The 18075-nt window shown below is 29.6% G+C and overlaps 2 protein-coding genes across 2 annotated transcripts; one reads left to right on the top strand and one right to left on the bottom strand.

The window, feature by feature from the left end:
• On the top strand, positions 1 to 749 carry LOC105648118 (transcription factor bHLH140-like protein). Its single transcript, XM_012234419.4, has one exon. It carries the CDS (start codon positions 47 to 49, stop codon positions 566 to 568), a length of 522 nt encoding a protein of 173 aa, XP_012089809.1. The 5' UTR covers positions 1 to 46; the 3' UTR covers positions 569 to 749.
• Positions 750 to 4362: 3613 nt separating this feature from the next.
• LOC105648119 (receptor-like protein 6) lies at positions 4363 to 8247 on the bottom strand. The gene has a single exon (XM_089718212.1). The coding sequence runs from the start codon at positions 7964 to 7966 to the stop codon at positions 4586 to 4588; it is 3381 nt and encodes a 1126-aa protein (XP_089574338.1). The 5' UTR covers positions 7967 to 8247; the 3' UTR covers positions 4363 to 4585.
• Positions 8248 to 18075: the final 9828 nt, after the last annotated feature.

Genomic DNA, 18075 nt, shown 5'->3' with positions numbered 1-18075 from the left:
CTTAACACTTCAATCTACACTGAAAAAACTAACTCTGAATTCCCTTATGGAGGACTATTTTTATACTACAAACCCTAATTATAGCTCATCTGCCTCCTCTTCACTTCCTCCAAACCATAATGCCACAGAGAAGAAGCAAAAGGGTAGCAAAAGAGGCAACAATGGCGTCAAGCTATCAACTGATCCTCAAAGTGTTGCTGCTAGAGAAAGACGACACCGTATTAGCGATAGATTCAAGATTTTGCAGAGTTTGGTTCCAGGTGGAAGTAAAATGGATACTGTTTCCATGTTAGAGGAGGCTATTAACTATGTCAAGTTCTTGAAAACTCAAATATTGCTTCACCAAACTATAATGAATTATATGGATGATGATCTACTACTTTATCTTAATAATAATCCTCCTTGTATTACTTCAATTCCTCCTCAGCAACAATTACCGTTAAACTTGGATGGTAATCTTGTTGATGCTGGACTGCAACCGACGAATACTTCTTTATTACCATTGCCGGATTCTTTCTTTCACGGCCAGCAGACAATGCGTCATCACCCATTTGATAAGAATTACTAGCTACACTCTCTTACTGCAAGGATTATTGTTGTATTGGTAAGTGATGAAGAAGGGTAATTATTAGCTTTTGTAATGGAGGGGTTAAGAATATGAAAACGTATTGTTACTATTATTACTACTAAATTAATCTGTGTAAAAAAATCTAAATTAATTCTTGAGATGCTATATCCTATCTTTTATATGATTTAAATTAATTAATTTATCTAAAAAAAATACTTTTGCTGATTAATTAATATTATTGTGGCCATCTTCCAAGAGTTAGATTCATTATGAACCTTGACCAAAACACAATAATGCAAATATTTTATTTGGACAAAAAAACAAAAATTGGGCATAAAAACAGAATATCATAGCATAGACAAACGACTTAGCAATTGCACGTTGGATTGGCTAGAGAATAGCATAAATATATGGATCATCAACGGTTAACATAATCGTTAAATTTTTTTTTTTGGCTGAATTATTAAAATTGATTAATTATTATAATAAAATCAAACTAAACAAGGAATTATCAGCAAAAAATTAATCTAGAGAATCTATTCTGGCATATTATATACATTAACAAGTTTCATCAGCATTTCAGATTTTCTTTTTAATTAGTCAATTGATTTAAAATAATTATTTCCAAAATAAAATTCACTAATACAATACTCATTTACACTCTTTGATATACAATCATATAATTTATGTGTTATCACCTGCTAACCTAATTAGTCTATATCAATGTTTGAATATGGAGAAATAAATTGACTGACTTGAAAAATATTGGTATAATTCATATTTAATAAATTTAAATTAATTAAATTCTAGTCATTATACTGTATGTTTTTTCCTAATGAACAAAAAAAAAATCTGAATTAATAATATTTTTAATTTTTTGTTTATTTTTGTTGATTTCATAACTAATTAGTTCTTAACTAAAAATATTTTTAATTTATTAATAATTAATTAAATTGAGTCCTTACAAGTGCAACAAGATACTTGTTTTCAAGATTATCCATGCATGCATAATAACAAAAACATATTTAGGTATGTGAAATTCTTTTGTTTTGACACATTTTTTCCCATCATCATTATTAGTCATTTGAAATTTATTTTATTTTTCTTATCTATCCATAAATACGACTAACATATTTTTAAAGCTAGCTTTTGTGTTTATTTGATGCAATTACTTTCGTAAGCTTTAAGGAATTTGATTAACATCATATAACTGGACTTTTAAATTAAGATTGTTTATATATTTTAGATTGTTCCTACTACAATAAAAATTAAAAACTTTTCATTTAATAATAAACGATATTTAAGCAAATAATTATATTTATATCATTTTAATTGATATATAAAAGTAATTTTTAATTTTTAAATTTATTAAATTATATTAATAAAAAATAAACACTTGTAAAAAGATTAGTTTACAATAAAGTACCAAATGCTCGTTTTCCTTTCAACGATTGAGGTTGCAGACAGCGTATTTGAACAAATGTGAAAGCGTCTTCATCAAATAGTCATAAGCGGAAGGCTCAATATTACTCAAACTAATGGCCCTCTCTATTTTAACACGTTTAAAGCCCACAAGCCCAGCACAGCTTTACCGATGGAAACATGAATTGAAATTTAATTATGGGCTTTGGGCCTCCCATTGTTCTCCAGTTTAAAGCACATTCAATGAAGGAAAAGCCCAGAAGGGTGGTCTTTCAATTTTAAGACTTTTTTCTTTTTAGGAACGGAAGATGTTATTAAATCAAATCAGAAACAAAAATAGCTTCAATATTTGAAGGAAGCTGAAACCAAACATAAAAACGAGCATACGAATGGGATACAGTAGCCAAAGCGTGAGCGGATCTATTCACTGATCTCTGTACCCAATTAACACTGCTATTACAAAGCTCAACAGTCTGCTATAATCACATGCCATTCAGTTAATGAAGATGGTTGCCCTTTCATTTCAATACAAATAGCTTGAGCATCAATCTCCATAGTAACATTTGCAAGATGGTGGGCCTTAATCCATGAAATCACTTCCCTAAGGCCAAGAGCTTCTAGCATCTTTGGATCCAGAATGCCATGAAAAGTACCACTAAAACCATAAACAAGCTGACCATAAGAACCCCTGAACACAGCCCCATAACCAGCAGACTTGCAATTAGGAAAAATGGCAGCATCAACACTACACTTTATGAAGCCCAACACCGATGAATTCCATCACATTAAAGTCCCCTGTAACTGGGGTGTGGACTGAGATGCAAGCGGACCTTGCGCTTGTTGCCATTCCATTATGGATTTCCGAAAAAGAGATTGTTGAAAGAACATCAATTTGCACCTCTTGCCAAAGAAAAATATTACGATGGTACCACAGGTACCATAGAATAACACACAGAAACTTAGTATGCTCCTGTCCCTAGGTTTGCAGTTGCCGCGAGAACCAAGAAACAATATTCTGCTGAGACACATCTATAATTGACACATCTAACTCTCTCCAGCACTTTGTCAATCGTGGACAGGTGAAAAGGACATGTACAGTCGACTCACGTGCATGACAATAAAAGCATTTAGGATCAACAGGAACACCACGTTGCAGTAGCTTGAGTTCTGAGGGCAGAATATCGCGACACAACCGCCAAACAAAGTTTTGAATTTTAGGAGGAATTTTGAGCCTCCACAACTGATTCCAGAACTGATCCAAAGGACCATTAGGCAGCAAATTAGCAAGTTTGAGTGCGATAAAGTAAGCAGATTGCACCGTATAACACCCATCTTTTCGTGAAATGCAATATCATTCTGTCCGGCAAATTTCGAAAGCTCCATGGAATCTGCAAGATTGAAGCAGCCTCATTTCGCAGAAATAGCCCCCTCACAAAATCAGCAGTCCACACCCTGGACTCATATTTAATCAAATCTACTACTTTGCAATCTTCGAAACCTGGTAAAATATTCCAATGAACAAAAGAAGAAACATCATTAAATTAGCCATGGTTGTGTCCAAACATTGATATTCAAACCATTCCCAGTCCCCCACCGAAGCCCTTCCTTTAGCACCGCTTGAGCCAACAAAAGACTCCTCCAAGTATAACTCGGGTTATGCCCTAACACAGCATTATAAAAGTCTCCATTTGAGAAGTATTTAGCTTTGAGAATCTAATAAAGAAGAGTACATTGGTTGTTTAGAATTCTCCGACCTTGCTTCCCCAAGAGCGCCAAATCAAAGCTTTGGAAGTGACGAAAACCCAAACCTCCATTCCATTTACTACTACACATTCTCTCTCATGCCAGCCAATGAATATTTCTTCGTTCATCCTGCTTAGAGCCCCACCAAAAGGAATTAAGCATTTGTTCCAACTCCGTACAAGTTGAAACTGAAATTAAAAACACACTCATACTATGCGTAAGAATAGACTGGGCTACACACTTAATAAGGATCTCCTTACCAGCTTTCGACGGAAAACGATCACTCCAGCTATTAATTCTCTTCCACATTCGATCCCGAATAAAGCTAAAAACCTCTTTTTTTATTGGAATCCCCAGATAGCGGCTATGATTAAGAGGAGTATGCATATTAAGAATATCAGAAATGGAAGATCTTAGGTCGCTTCAATTTTAAGACGTTAGGCAGCTTTGGATCGTGGAAGTGTAAAACTGAGACAATTAAGAAAGAAAGAAGGTTGGTTGCGATGGTGATTGTCTTTGACAGAATCAGGTTTTTACTTTTTACTGTTGTTGAATTGCCCCTCAAGAGATCGAAAATTCTAATTCATCTTGGACTGCGTTGAATTAGCCCTGAGGTATAGAAAATGATATCACAAACTATTTGATGAAATTCCTCAAAGAGCCAAGCTAACAAAGCGGCTTGTGGAACCAAGACAACAAGAATTGCAATTGTTCTTATCACCCCTATTTTAGGGTTGATGCTTTTTGTATTATTTACAAATTACAGAACAAGAAAAAAGAACCTTCAAGAAAAGAAGCGGGAAAAACAAAAAAAGACACACCTTTGCTCTCCTACCTTACTGAATTATGTACCTATGAAGAAGCAGAAGAAGAGAGGGAAGAAGAAGAAGTAAAAGATATAGGGGATGAATGATGACAAGTACATTTCGGATCATGAATGGCCCGCTTCCTTGTGATATCAAGTTTTGTACAGAACACACAGTACCTTCCTCCAAAATCATATTCCTCTTCATCATCGTCATCATCATCAGTCGCATCTTCCTCAAAAGTTTCTTCAGGTGCAATCCTCCAGTCATCACTTGCATAGTAAATCAACCCCAACATTGGAAGAAGCACCTTAAGAATTTTATCTATCTGTCTATCATAACATTTATTTAATTTCTTTGAGAACATTAAGGGCGCAACAACAGCTCCAGCTCCCAGTCCAAACCCTATTCCAGGGACTATGAACTGCCAATCAAATTCATTTCTTGGATTCTTTTGCTGCTCAGTTGGTGATGCATTAGTATCTGAGCAATTGTCGGACAAAGGAGCGCCACATAATCCTGCATTATCTGCAAAAGAATCTTCTGAAAATGTTTGGAGCTGAGTACTTCGAGGGATTTTTCCAAATAACATGTTGTGTGAGAGGTTCAGAACTGAAAGAAAATTAAGGTTCGCAAGCTGCTCAGGAATGACTCCAGTAAGGTTGTTATCTGAAAGGTCTAGAGACTCAAGATGTGAGATGTTCCCTAAAGATGGAGGGATTTGGCCTTCAAGAGCATTGCGTGACAAGTTGAGAACGTAAAGTGCATTGAGTTGTCCTAATTTTTCTGGTATTCTCCCTTCAAATTTGTTGTTGGAGACATCAATGCATGTGAAGACTGTAAGGATCTTCACCAGGTTCATTTCAAGGCCTTTGCTGGTGACTGTTATTGAATCTTGGTAATATAGATGATCAAGCCGTAGGACCTCGAATTTGAGGTGGTCATGGGTTTCATTTCCATCTTGCATCATTGCCTTCCATTTTGTTAAGACAGTATTTGGTAGTGGACCACTAAATTTGTTGGAGGCTATGTCAACAATCTGAAGCTTTGACCATTTGACAGCTTTCTGTGGACAGTGTAGGCTCCCCTGAAATGCGTTATTTCGCAGAACAAGCGCTCGCAAACTGGAAATGTTTCTCAAAAGGCATGGGAAACCATCATTGATTTTATTACTTCCAAGATCTAAAACCTCTAATATGGCGCAATTGATCAGAGATTGTGGTACCGGGCCCTCCAATAGATTTCCACTCACATCTAGAGTTTTCAGTTTGCAATTTCTTGGGAAATTGTTAGGAATACTGCTATTGAACCTGTTTCTCCTTAAGTTCAGAACACCAAGATTCTCACTCCTCTCAATTAAACAAGCTGGTAGTTCACCATTTAAATCATTATTGGACAAGTCAAGAACTTGAAGACTGGTAGCATTGCATATCGACTTGGGTATAACACCAGTAAGGCGATTGTTTGAAAGGGAGAAAAAAATAGCCACAAGGAGGTTCTTACCTATATCATCTGGTATGACAGAAGCAAATTTATTGTTTGAGTAATCCACATATGTAACAAATGGTGGAGGATTTGGGATCCTCCCTTTGAGCCGATTGCTATGTAGGTCCAGGACAGCAAGGCTGGGAATAGAGTAAGGTCGTTCTAGACCATCCAAGTGATTATGTGAAAGATTCAGATAGACGGGAGAACCATTACCAACCTTCCAAATCCATCTAGGTACTAACCCAGTAATTTGGTTTTCTGACAAGTCTAACATGATCAATTTTGATTGGTTGCTTAGATCAGGAAACTTACTGAGATTGCAAGAAGCTAATTTTAATGTGTTGAGCTGGGGATATGAGGACAAGCTAGAACTGGCAGCACTTTCTACTGTCACGTAGTTGTATGAAAGATCAAGCCTAGTGAGATTACTGAGCTTCTGAATCCTGTCTAGCTGTATAGTGCCATTGAACTTGTTGGACGAAAGTAAGAGAACATTGAGTCTTTTGAGGTCAAAGAAACGATTGGGAATCAGACCTTCCAGTTTGTTGCTACTCAAATCCAGGGTATCCAACAAGGAGAGAGATACATTTGAAAGATCAGGAAGCTGTCCTCCGAGTTGGTTTAAGGAAAGCTGAACCTTCTGCAGCGATGGGATTGCAAATAGAGATGAAGGGATGCTTCCACTGAGTGAATTATTCCTTAAGTCAATGTAAGAGAGATTCTGATGGCCTTCCCAATGAGTGAATGGAATCTCACCAGACAGTCGATTGTGAGATAGGTCTACATAGAAAATATTCTTGGACTTCTGAAACGATGGGATTTGGCCAGTGAACATGTTGGAAGAGAAGTCAAGATAAATAAGTTGAGTAAGATTTGCCATTGAACTTGGAATTGCTCCAGTAAAACTGCAAGATCCAAGCTCTATTCTTGACAGATTCACAAGCGCACCAACAGACTCTGGCAGGCTTCCCGAAAATTTTGTATTGCTGAGCACTAGAGTCTTAAGAGAGGAATTATGAAGACTATCAGGTAAGTTGCCTTCAAGTTCTTGGTTATATGATAAGTCAAGAATCTCTAATGTTGATACCTTGAATACATTTGCAGGAAATGTCCCCTGCAAATCACAAGAACTGAAGCGCAAGATTCTTAAATTGGAGAAATTTGCAAAAAAATCTGGAACTGGCGCAGACAAATTGTTATTGTCCAAACGGATTATTGAGAGAGACTGAAGCTTCGCAAGGGAAGGATGAATGGGACCCGAAAGAAAACAGTTGGACAAGCTCAATACTTGTAGATGAGGCAATGAAGTTGATAAAGCTTGGCACCACTCATCCCCTTGAGCTGATAAATTTAAACCATCCAGATGGAGTTCTTTTAGCAGTGTTAGACCTTGAACGAGTGTTGCAAGATTTGGATTCTCAAGTTTCATTGATTTATTTCCAGAAAAATAAATGTTAGATGACAAATCAAGAAATACCAAAGATATCATGCGTGAAATTGCCTCTGGAATTTGACCCACAAAACCAGCGTTGGACAAATTCAAAGAAGATACACTTGTAAGATTAGCAAACCTCTCCGGCAAAGATGTATTGAAATTGTTGTAAGACAGATCTAGATGCTGCAGATATTCAAGGCTAAAAAGTGCATTTGCTGTGTCAAGTCCACCTGAAATTGATTCGTTGCTCAAGTTTAAGCCAATAACACGACCTAGACCGTCTTCATCACAGGTTACACCAGCCCAGTCACAACAATCTGCGCTAGAATTCCAATTCACCAGCTTCGAAGACTTAGTTTGATTGAATGAAAGACTTTTGCTTAATTGGACTAACAGAGATTGTTGATCGCTCTGGCATACGCCAGAAACCAAAGCTACATCGATTTCAAACAGTATTGTTAAAAGAGATAACAGTAGAAACCATGTAAAGAATGGAACTTTCATTTGGAGAGAATCACGGGAAACCCATGTAAGGGAAAATGGAAGAGGAGGAGATTAATTTGAGATTTGGGTGGTACAGGTGAATAAGTAAGAACGTTCGTGTATTAACCTTTTTGATTTTTTTGTGCTCAAGTGGTGCCGGACCTAAAAAGGACTGTTTCTGGGGTTCGCAAAGGACGGTGACCTAAAGCGTAGGATGAGACACAGAAGAAGAACAAGGTGGAGAAGGACAAGCGAGAAGATGGATGAAAATTATGGTTTGGTCAGCAAAGGAGCGCCTTCAAAAGTAACACACAGCAAGTACTTTAGTTGTCTTTTTGTTTCGTAAAATTCTATTTATGTTAGTAAGTTTTATTAGTTTTATTTTATTTATGATCAATTACCTCAAGAAAATCGTTAGTATTTCAAAATCAAGGATAACGTAATTTGTGAAAATAATTATTATATATAATATAAATAAAAATTATATTAAAAAACATCATTTTTTTTAGTCTTTAAAATATTAAAATTATATTATATCAAAGATCTAAGGGTTAATTTATCCTAAAATTATAACATATTGATGATTTTTGATTTAGTGGTATTAATATCATATTCAAAGTTAAAATTACGACTTTGAATTCGTATAACAATGAAAAATAATAATTAGTGAGACTTAAAAAAGAAAAAAAAAAAAACAAAATGCGCAATTATCGCATGGATTTGTTTCAATTTTGACATTCTGTTATTTCAAATTATGTCTATTGATAAGGATAGAAGAATAAAACGAAGACAAATGGTGAAATTTTTTACTGTGGTCCTAGTAAGTTAAAGTTCGGGAATAGGGGTCCCACAAATAAATTATGAGATACCAAATAAATTTATCGATTAATCGATTTAAATGTCCTATTCAATTTTTTTTTTTTTTAAATTGAAATGAAGGTGTTGTTTGTTAGATTGAATTCAAAATGTTAAATATGAATCAACAACCTCCGTAGCTTAAAGATACTTATTTTACCCACTTTGTGTAGGTATTTGACCCGAAACAGTATAGAGCAGGTGAAATTCGATTTGTTTAAAGATAGAATGACTGAGTATGTATCAATTTGATATGGACCTTCCCGATTTTGATTCAATTATTTTTTGTATATATATTAATCTGATATGATTTGAACTTTAACTCAATTCAAACGTAACAATGTGCGAGTATTCGATGAATATTTTTACTTTTATTGGTAGGTTGGATATGAATATTACAAAATTCAATTCGAATTTATTACATGATAAGCGCGATAATGTTCGATAATGAAGAGGTGGACATAGTATTATTTTATAATCATAGAGCAATTTTGATTTTTTTTTTTTATCCAATAAGTTACATAGTTTATTGAATCAATTTTGAAAAGAAATATCTTGATTGATACAAATTTTAGCAAATTCTGATAAATAATTTATTGGTTCAACTTAAATAAATAAATTTATTTTATTATTGTTTATCTGATTGGATGAGTTCAAGATTTAGAGGGCATTTCTTTTAGTTATTCATGTAACTAATAGTTGATTCATATTCAATAATTAGATTGTAGGTGTTTTGAACGAATTATAATCAGTAATTTATAGCTAATAGAAGCTTACTAATTCTGTCCACTATATTTTGTAATTTTTTCGTATCAGCTTATTATTGATTTGTATTTATATTATGTTTAAATTACATTAACCTTACAAAAATAATAACTAATCTTTTTTCAAATTAATATTTTTTGTCATTTTCACTTATTATGATTTAAAAATAATATATTTCTATTAAATATTATTTCAAATTAATTATACAATATATTATATAAATAAAAATAGCAATTTTATATTAAATGCTACCGAAATAATTTTGTGTTTGGTACAGTCTCATTAAATTATTCATAATACTTTCAACAAGTTTAATGGATTGATTTGTGTGGTGAAAATTATGCTATACCCAAATTCGCTCAAATTTATTTTTCATTTTATATTTTAACAACAATTGAAAAAAAGTATTTTCAGCTAACAATAAATTTACCTTTGATGAAGGTGATATTGGGAATTCCACGGGAGTAATAAAAAAAAAAATTACTAAATATATAACTATAAACATAAAAAAATTATAGAAAACTTTCCTTCGTATAATACTTCCTCCTTTCATTGAGAATTCTATGGGAGTAATAAAACAAAAAAAGAATAAATATATAACTATAAACATAAAAAAATTGTAGAAAATTTACCATTCATATAATACTTCCTCCGTTCCAAAATAAATATCAATTCTTTGCTATTCTTTTTGAATAAGTATTATTTTTATAATTTCAAGCCTTCATTAAAATTTTCCTTTCTAATCTAACCTTATTTATTTAGAATTATACTCATAATATAATTATCTCTCAATTACTCCCTCTATTATAAAATTATCTTTTTGTTGGAGTATGTGGGTAATCCCACATCGGATAAATACAAATAAGTAAAAGGGCATATAATGTGAAGGGTGAATCAACCAAAATGGCTTAGGTCATTTTGTGTTAAAGGTAAGCCCAACTCATTATAAGCCCAATATTAAATAAATAATTGAATTTGATTTGATTAATTGCTCCTAGGGCCCAGATTCTCAACACTTTTAAACAACGTGATCGCATTTTTCATATTCTATTAATGGAATAGAGAGAATTGTGGGATAGAAAAGTAAAAAAGTAATTTAATTAACTAATTTTATTTAATTTAATTGAAAGGTAAGATAGATATTTTATAAATTAATATTTATAAAATTTAGACCATTAATTACGTTCTTCATCAATGTGCAGAGCTAAAACAAAATATTTATTTTGAAACGCAGCGAGTAAATAGATGAAAGATAATAAACCAATCACCACATGAGTAATTTAAAGGGCACATAAATTTATAGGTGCAGTCCGTTTGGTATATAATAAAAAAAAATGTAGTATTCTGTGATATCATTGGACGCGTTTCTTTGTAGACTTTGGATTGCCTTTAGTTTAGAAAATTCAAACCAAACCAACGACTCGGATTCTCATTTTTTATTTACAATAATAAATTAATTTTCCTTCACATGGGCACGCTTGCTGCACAGGCGATTCCAAGTGAATCATGCCGTTAAGTCATAGTATTCCGTTAGATTTTAGGGGTAAAGTCGCCGATTTTCTTTATTAACTCGTGAGTTGTGACTTTTAAGGGATCACGCAATTAAGTCATCCCAACTCAAGTTTAGTTGTGGATTTCTTTTTTAATATATATTTTTTTAAGATTAGTTGGTTCTCTAATTGGTTTGTGAGATATAATTAATTTCTTCAGTTTTAGTTTGAGGTGCAATCATAAATAATAAATTACAAGAATGCATAAAATACATAATATTTGACTAACTATTTTTTATTTATATCTTCTTTTTTAAAATGTGAGATACGATGGGGTAAAAGAAGAAATATAAAACTGTGGATATTCTATACAAATTTATAGAATTAAAGAAAATTAATTTATTAACTATGAAAAGTCTGTGACAAAATACATTTATGAGTTATAATGGTGATTCATTTGGTCAAAAGAATTTTTATTTAATTTCATTAATATTACTGTAATAAGTGTTAAGTTTAAAGTTGAGTAACTCATTTTTAGATATATTTATAATTACTGGTTTAAGTGGTAAGACATATTTAAATTTAATAAAAAATTAATTGTATATCTTATGTTGTGTAAGTTAATGCTTATAAATGATTTATTATGAAAGAGTTATATTATTTTTAATTTTTTATATTTATTTTATTGATTATTTATCATATTTCATCTGTATGTTATAAAAAATTGACTTATTTAATTTATTAATATATTTATTTTTTTATAAATTAAAAGATTCATAAAATATGATAAAAAATAAATAATAATTTAAAAATATATAAATAATTGACAAGAATTAAGTTTTACCGAAAAGTTAAATAAATTAATATAATTGAAAGAAATTTATATATTTTTTTTAGAAGTCCTTTTTTAGTCTTGGCTATTATAACAAAAACTCCTAATCCATTTTTCCTATAAATTTAAAAATAATAAAAGCACCCTACCATGAAAAATTAAAAATAATAAACTTATTTTCTTAACTAAATTAAAAACAATGAACGTAAATATCATTTTACAAATTGAAGCAATTCATTTTACTCAAACACAAAAAATTACTTGAATGAAAAAAAAAAAAAAAAAATTCATGAACCATTAGCTATTAGGTGTCATTTGTGCAAGGTATTAATCTCTATCACTATCCAAAAAAAAAAAAAAAAAAAAAAGAATTTGCATAACAAATTTAGTAAATGTAATACTCATATACATACTACTCAAAAGGAAATAAAATTCAGAAAAAAATTAGAGAATAATTAAATTATAAAATAACAAAATGTTACACCAATTTATAGTGTGGTTATTAATTATTGCAAACTAATTAATTTTTATTGTTAATGCAAAAAATTTTATTATTTGGATTATTAATTACTGCAAAAGAACGAAACCAAAGAGTTTTTTATTAATGAAATAAATTTATTTATATGGTTATTAGTTATTGAATAAAGAAAATGAAAAGTTTTATAATTTAATTTCTTCAAATTAAATAATAAATAAAAAATGTTAAAATTTTTAATATATCAAAATTCCAAATCACCATTTAAGTTTCACAATATCATGCATATAAACAAACTTGCTTGGCTTTTTATATATAAAATATAGATAAAAAGGTAGATAGATATAAATCTCTACAAGATCAGAGGCTCAATCAATTAAAAAAAAACCACTTATATAAAAGAGCAGCCACAGATTCAGAAATAAGAATAATAGCAAGCTTCTTCATACAAACAACATTTAAATAAACTAAAATAAACTTGTTTATATTAATTAAATTCATAAGTTATTATCTAAATTTGCAATCTAAATTTTACTGGAATAGAAAAAAACTTTTTTATAGTTTATTTAATAAGCTATATAGATTATTAGATTAAAAAATAAAAGGAAAAATTATAGTAAGATTCATGTAGTTTTGTAAAATACAACTAGTTCGTCCTTATCTTTTAGGAAATAGACTAAAATGTCCTTATAGTTTACTCCCATTAGACTATGAAGTTCTTTCGTTCAATTCTTGCATCTCTTCTATTAAGTACCTTATTAAATGACGAAAACACTCCTTGTATTTTCAAAAACATAGAGACGAACTAGTTGTATATTTCAACCCATAGGGATTGTACTGTGATTTTTCTGCTATTATATTTTACTATCTCTCATTTGACCTCTGTATTTTCTCATTGACTTAACGGAAAAGATACAAAAATTGGACAGAATAAGCTAATAATGTAACATAGCAAAACATATGGACAAATCAATATATTTTAAAAAAGACAGAGACGGACTAATTGTATTTCGCAAACCACATGAATCACAGTGCAAGTTTTCCAAAACAGAATTGTCTTTTGTAATTAAAAAATACATCGTATACCATCTTCCCTTACATGAAAAAACAAAATTACTTATTTATAATTGAAAAAAATGATATAACATCATTATTCCTTAATATAAAAAGACAAAATTAACCTCTTATAATATAAATTTAATGTGTAATTATAAGTCAAATAACTTTTTCATAAAAATTTTCATGCATTCATATATCTAAATAAATTATATTGTTGAAAATTATATTATTGTTAAGAATGTATCATTTATTTATAATTGATTATTGAATAATAAATAAATTTATATACTTGACTTTATTATATGCAATATAATTTTTGTTCTTAAATATTTACGATATCAAACATGTAATTTTATCAGTAATTTTATTAAACAGACTAAATATGTAAATTGAATTGAATCAATTTAAAGTGGTTCAACTTAATTCGCAAATTTTGACTATTTTAAATTTAATTTTTTTAGTTTTCAATTTTAGTGAAATCAAACCCAACCAAAAAAAAAAAAATTCAATTTTTTCTATTTAAATTCTAGCTCAATATTTTAAAAATTAAACTGAATTAAATTAATCAGTTGAATTCAATTTTTATCCATTCAAATAGATTTCTGTTCAGCTGTGTAACACGTGGCGTATTTCAAATTTAGATTTAAACAACTCTTAACACAAAAATTCATAAATAATTAAGCTTTTGTTGTTGGGTTCTTATTCCTATTCTTATTATTATATATTTTTTTTATAGGGTTTTTATTACTGCCTGACTGTCACTGCCTGCAAAGTTAGGTGGTGCGGTCGTGATTTCTAACGATAACATCAATTTTTCAGGTAGAAAAGCAATGCGTGAACAGCGATTAGGATTCGTTGACTTAGTGAAAGGCTTACCACGTTTTTCAAGAAAGAAGCAAGTCATATATATATTGGTTTGGTGGGTCTGCGCTATCCATTCACCAGAAAAGGACATTGATATGCTAATTAACATACACACACTGTCAGTTGAATTCTGAGGAGAGAAATTAATATTTGATTTTGATGTTACATTTTCGTCCTTGTCACGAAAATTTGAAAAAAACTTAGAAACCTAACTCATCTGAGATAATAATAATGATTAAAGAAACTGTAAAAAGACTAATATGGTGTTTATTGAAGTAGTAAGTAACGTCAATTTTTATAAGGGTGAAAATATAAGTTCGATCTCAGAAAATGCACTTTGCTAGAGGGTTAAAAACATTTAAACTCTATGGCCTGAGTGGATTAAAACCTTTTGATTATACGAAAAAAAAAAAAAAAAAAAAGATAAAAGTGTGAATGCATTCTATGAAAAAGCCCTAGCTCCATGTTGGACTCCTGCAGTAGAGGTAGAGGTGTCTAATTGGTCAGGTACATATTGAGTGTGTTTAAGGTTTTATTGGCGCTGTAGTGTACTGGTTGCCCTAAAACTGGATGGTGTTGTGCCGAAATGTGGATTATCTTATATTTAAAATAAACACAACATACATGATTTTCGTGCTTTTGGCATAATACATGGGACCCGTACCCATGAAAAACAAAAATTTTAATGATTATAGTATTTTATAAATGATTCATTTTGAACCATAAAAAATATGCAAACGACTCTTTGATCCTTGTTTTTTTTTTTTTTCAATTTTTATTGATTCTTTTCCCACAATATAATAATTATTATCGAGTGTAAGAATCTGGTCGGTAATACGAGCTATTGTAGTAATTGTTAGCTGTTTTAATAGTTTTTAACTGTTAGATATTAGTTGTTAACTGTTAAGTGTTTATGTAGTGGTTTAAAACATACGTATTCAGTAAAAATGGATATTCGATTAATTGTTAAAATTAAAATGACAAAAAAGGACATTATAATATTGACTTAAAATTTTAAATTATAGCCATATAACTGAAATGGACTAATTGATAAAAAAAAAAAAGAGATATATATATAAAATAAGTGTTTTTTTTTCCAAATTATTATCATTTTTTTTAATTTTTTTCTATAATAAAAGATTATTTCTTATAAAATTAAAATGAAAAGACGAGATATTTTTTTCTAATGTTATTTAATTTTGACAATATGCTCTTATCCTTGTTTTAAAAAAATAGAAATAAAATAATTAAATAATTAAAATGACATATATTCCTTTGAGCTTTGAGATAGAAAAATTAAATAAATAACAAAAAGTATCAAATTCAAAAGAGTGTTACTGCACGTACAATTATAAGCCTTAAGAATATAAAAAAAACAATACAAATGGATAAGGGTACCAACAAATAAAATTTAAAATCCTAAATGTTAAGGGATTTAATGTTCAATGAAACGCTCCCTAACCTCTAATAGTTGTTAAAAATATTAAATTACTTAACAATCTAATTGATAGATATAGTGGTTTGACTCTAATCAAAATATTGAAAGCTCCTAAAATGCTATTGCCGAACAGGCTCTAGAAGCTGTGTTTGGCAATAATTATCTAAATAACTTTTAATGTTTTGAATTAGTTTATAGAAATTATGGTAGCTTTTTATAAAATGATAACCTTTCAACTTTTAATATTTTATGAAAAAATAATTAAACAACTAAATATTAGATAATAGCTACCAAAACATGTATTTTACTGAATAGACTCTAAAACTATCTTTAACACCCACTTTTTATATATATATATTAGTTGAAAGAACTTACTCATGCTTGATGTATAAGTCCACCCATACATTAAACCAATTAAAAATAATTTTTTTTTTTTAATTTAAATGAGGCTATATTTGACTATTTATTAGAAAAAAGTGATAAAATAATAAAAATATTTGAAAAATTCGTTTTGGAAAATAGTGTTGGTCTTTTTGGCCCATTTGAATTCAATGTTGCCGTTGGCAGTTTCCTTGACTTGAAGCAACTCAGTCACCTAAAACTTATAAGTTGGTTGGACTAGACTTTTGAAAATTTAGATCTTGTTCAACAAGCCCGCACTCAATCTAATAGTGTCTACTTCATCATTGTGCATCATTTTTCAACAATTTGAATTTTCCTTTTTGAAATTTATAACTTAATTAATAAAAGCTAAGAAAAATTTAAAATAAACATCCGATCTAATCAAAACTTTTAATAAGTGAAAAAAAAAATCTGAAATTGGAACATAAAAAAGAAAACTGGAGACTCCCAAATAAATGAATTTTTGATTTATGATACTGAAATATTTAGAGTTTGGTTTCAGGAGAATGAAATTGTAAATTTAATAAAACAAATTAATAAAATAAAATAAAAATTATTGACAAATCCCTCAACATAATTCACTTATTTAATGAACCTAAAGAAAAAAACTTATGTACTCCAAATTCATGGTTTCTAATTCTATTACTACTATAATAGTCCAATTTGTAAGTTTGAGATTAACTGCATCCTAAAAGGGATTTTTAAAAAACAATTACTGCAAGTCGGTCCCTAATTATTATTTGTATTCAATTAAAGTCTAATTTTAAGCTTAAGATTAAAAATTAAGACAATACTTTCGTATTTAGGTTAATTGAAATCCAATTTTCATTCAAGCAAAATAAAATTGCTTATTATTTCAAAAGGTAAAAGTTAAAAAAAAAAAATCAAAATAAGCTTTTGATTCATGAATTTCATTTTTTATAATTTATTTTATGTTTTCAATTTTCAATTTTTTATTTTTTAATTTTAGAAAAATGTGCATATACTTATTTATTTTGTTCAAAAAAATTTTAAGTCAGTTTGACTAAAAAATAAAAGTATTATCTTAGGCCCTATTTGTTATAATTGTTTGTTTTTAGTTTTTTATTTATTAGAAACATAAAATGTTTTCACTTTTTGGTTACTTGTTTCTCAAAACTGTTTTTTTTTTCTAAAATTATTTTTCATTTCTTTTAGTTCATGATGTGAAAAATTCTTTCAATTATCAAATCTCTCCCTTATTAAGCTATTAAAGGTTTTAGTTAATAATAAAAAATTTAAAAATATAAAATCTAAGACAAAATAATTAAAAATATTTCACACTCTAATTTTTAAATTCAAAGTTAAATTAAATATTAATTATTATATATACAATCAATTGAATAAAAATATGATATCCAAGTATTATAATAAATAAATAATACTAAATGATATTAGATTTATGTGGATAGAGAAAATAATAATAAATATAAAAATAATACTAAATAAAGAAGAGATGGAAAAAAATAGATGATATTAGACTTGTATGGATAGAGAAAATAGAGATAATAAAAATAATGCTTATGTATTTTGGATAAATAGATGACATTAGATTTATATGGATAGAGAAAATAATAATAATAATAATAATAATAATAATAATAATAATAATAATACTTTATGGGGACAAGTCTTATAAAAAAATGAAAAAAAAAGAAATTTAGAATAAATGAAGAAAGAACAATTACAGAAATCATTATTTGTGTCACGACCCGTTTCCGTGGGCCGGACCGGCACTAGGGCCTAGGTAAGCTTAAGGCCCCCGAGGCCCGTAGTAAGCCTAAATTATCCAATCTGTCTCAATTTCATCAAAACAGTAAGCCTCTATACAAACATATGGCCCAATCTCGATTAACACATAATATATAACCTGGGGCCTATTCACAATAAATTATAATCACATTATGGGTTTACTGATTCACCTGTGGCTAG

Source organism: Jatropha curcas, chromosome 2, assembly GCF_041381405.1.
Source record: "Jatropha curcas cultivar XTBG-Jc1 chromosome 2, XTBG_Jcur_1.0, whole genome shotgun sequence".
NCBI lineage: Eukaryota > Viridiplantae > Streptophyta > Magnoliopsida > Malpighiales > Euphorbiaceae > Jatropha > Jatropha curcas.
The sequence above is the reverse complement of the archived record's forward strand: the minus strand, read 5'-3'. Positions and strand labels throughout refer to the sequence as shown.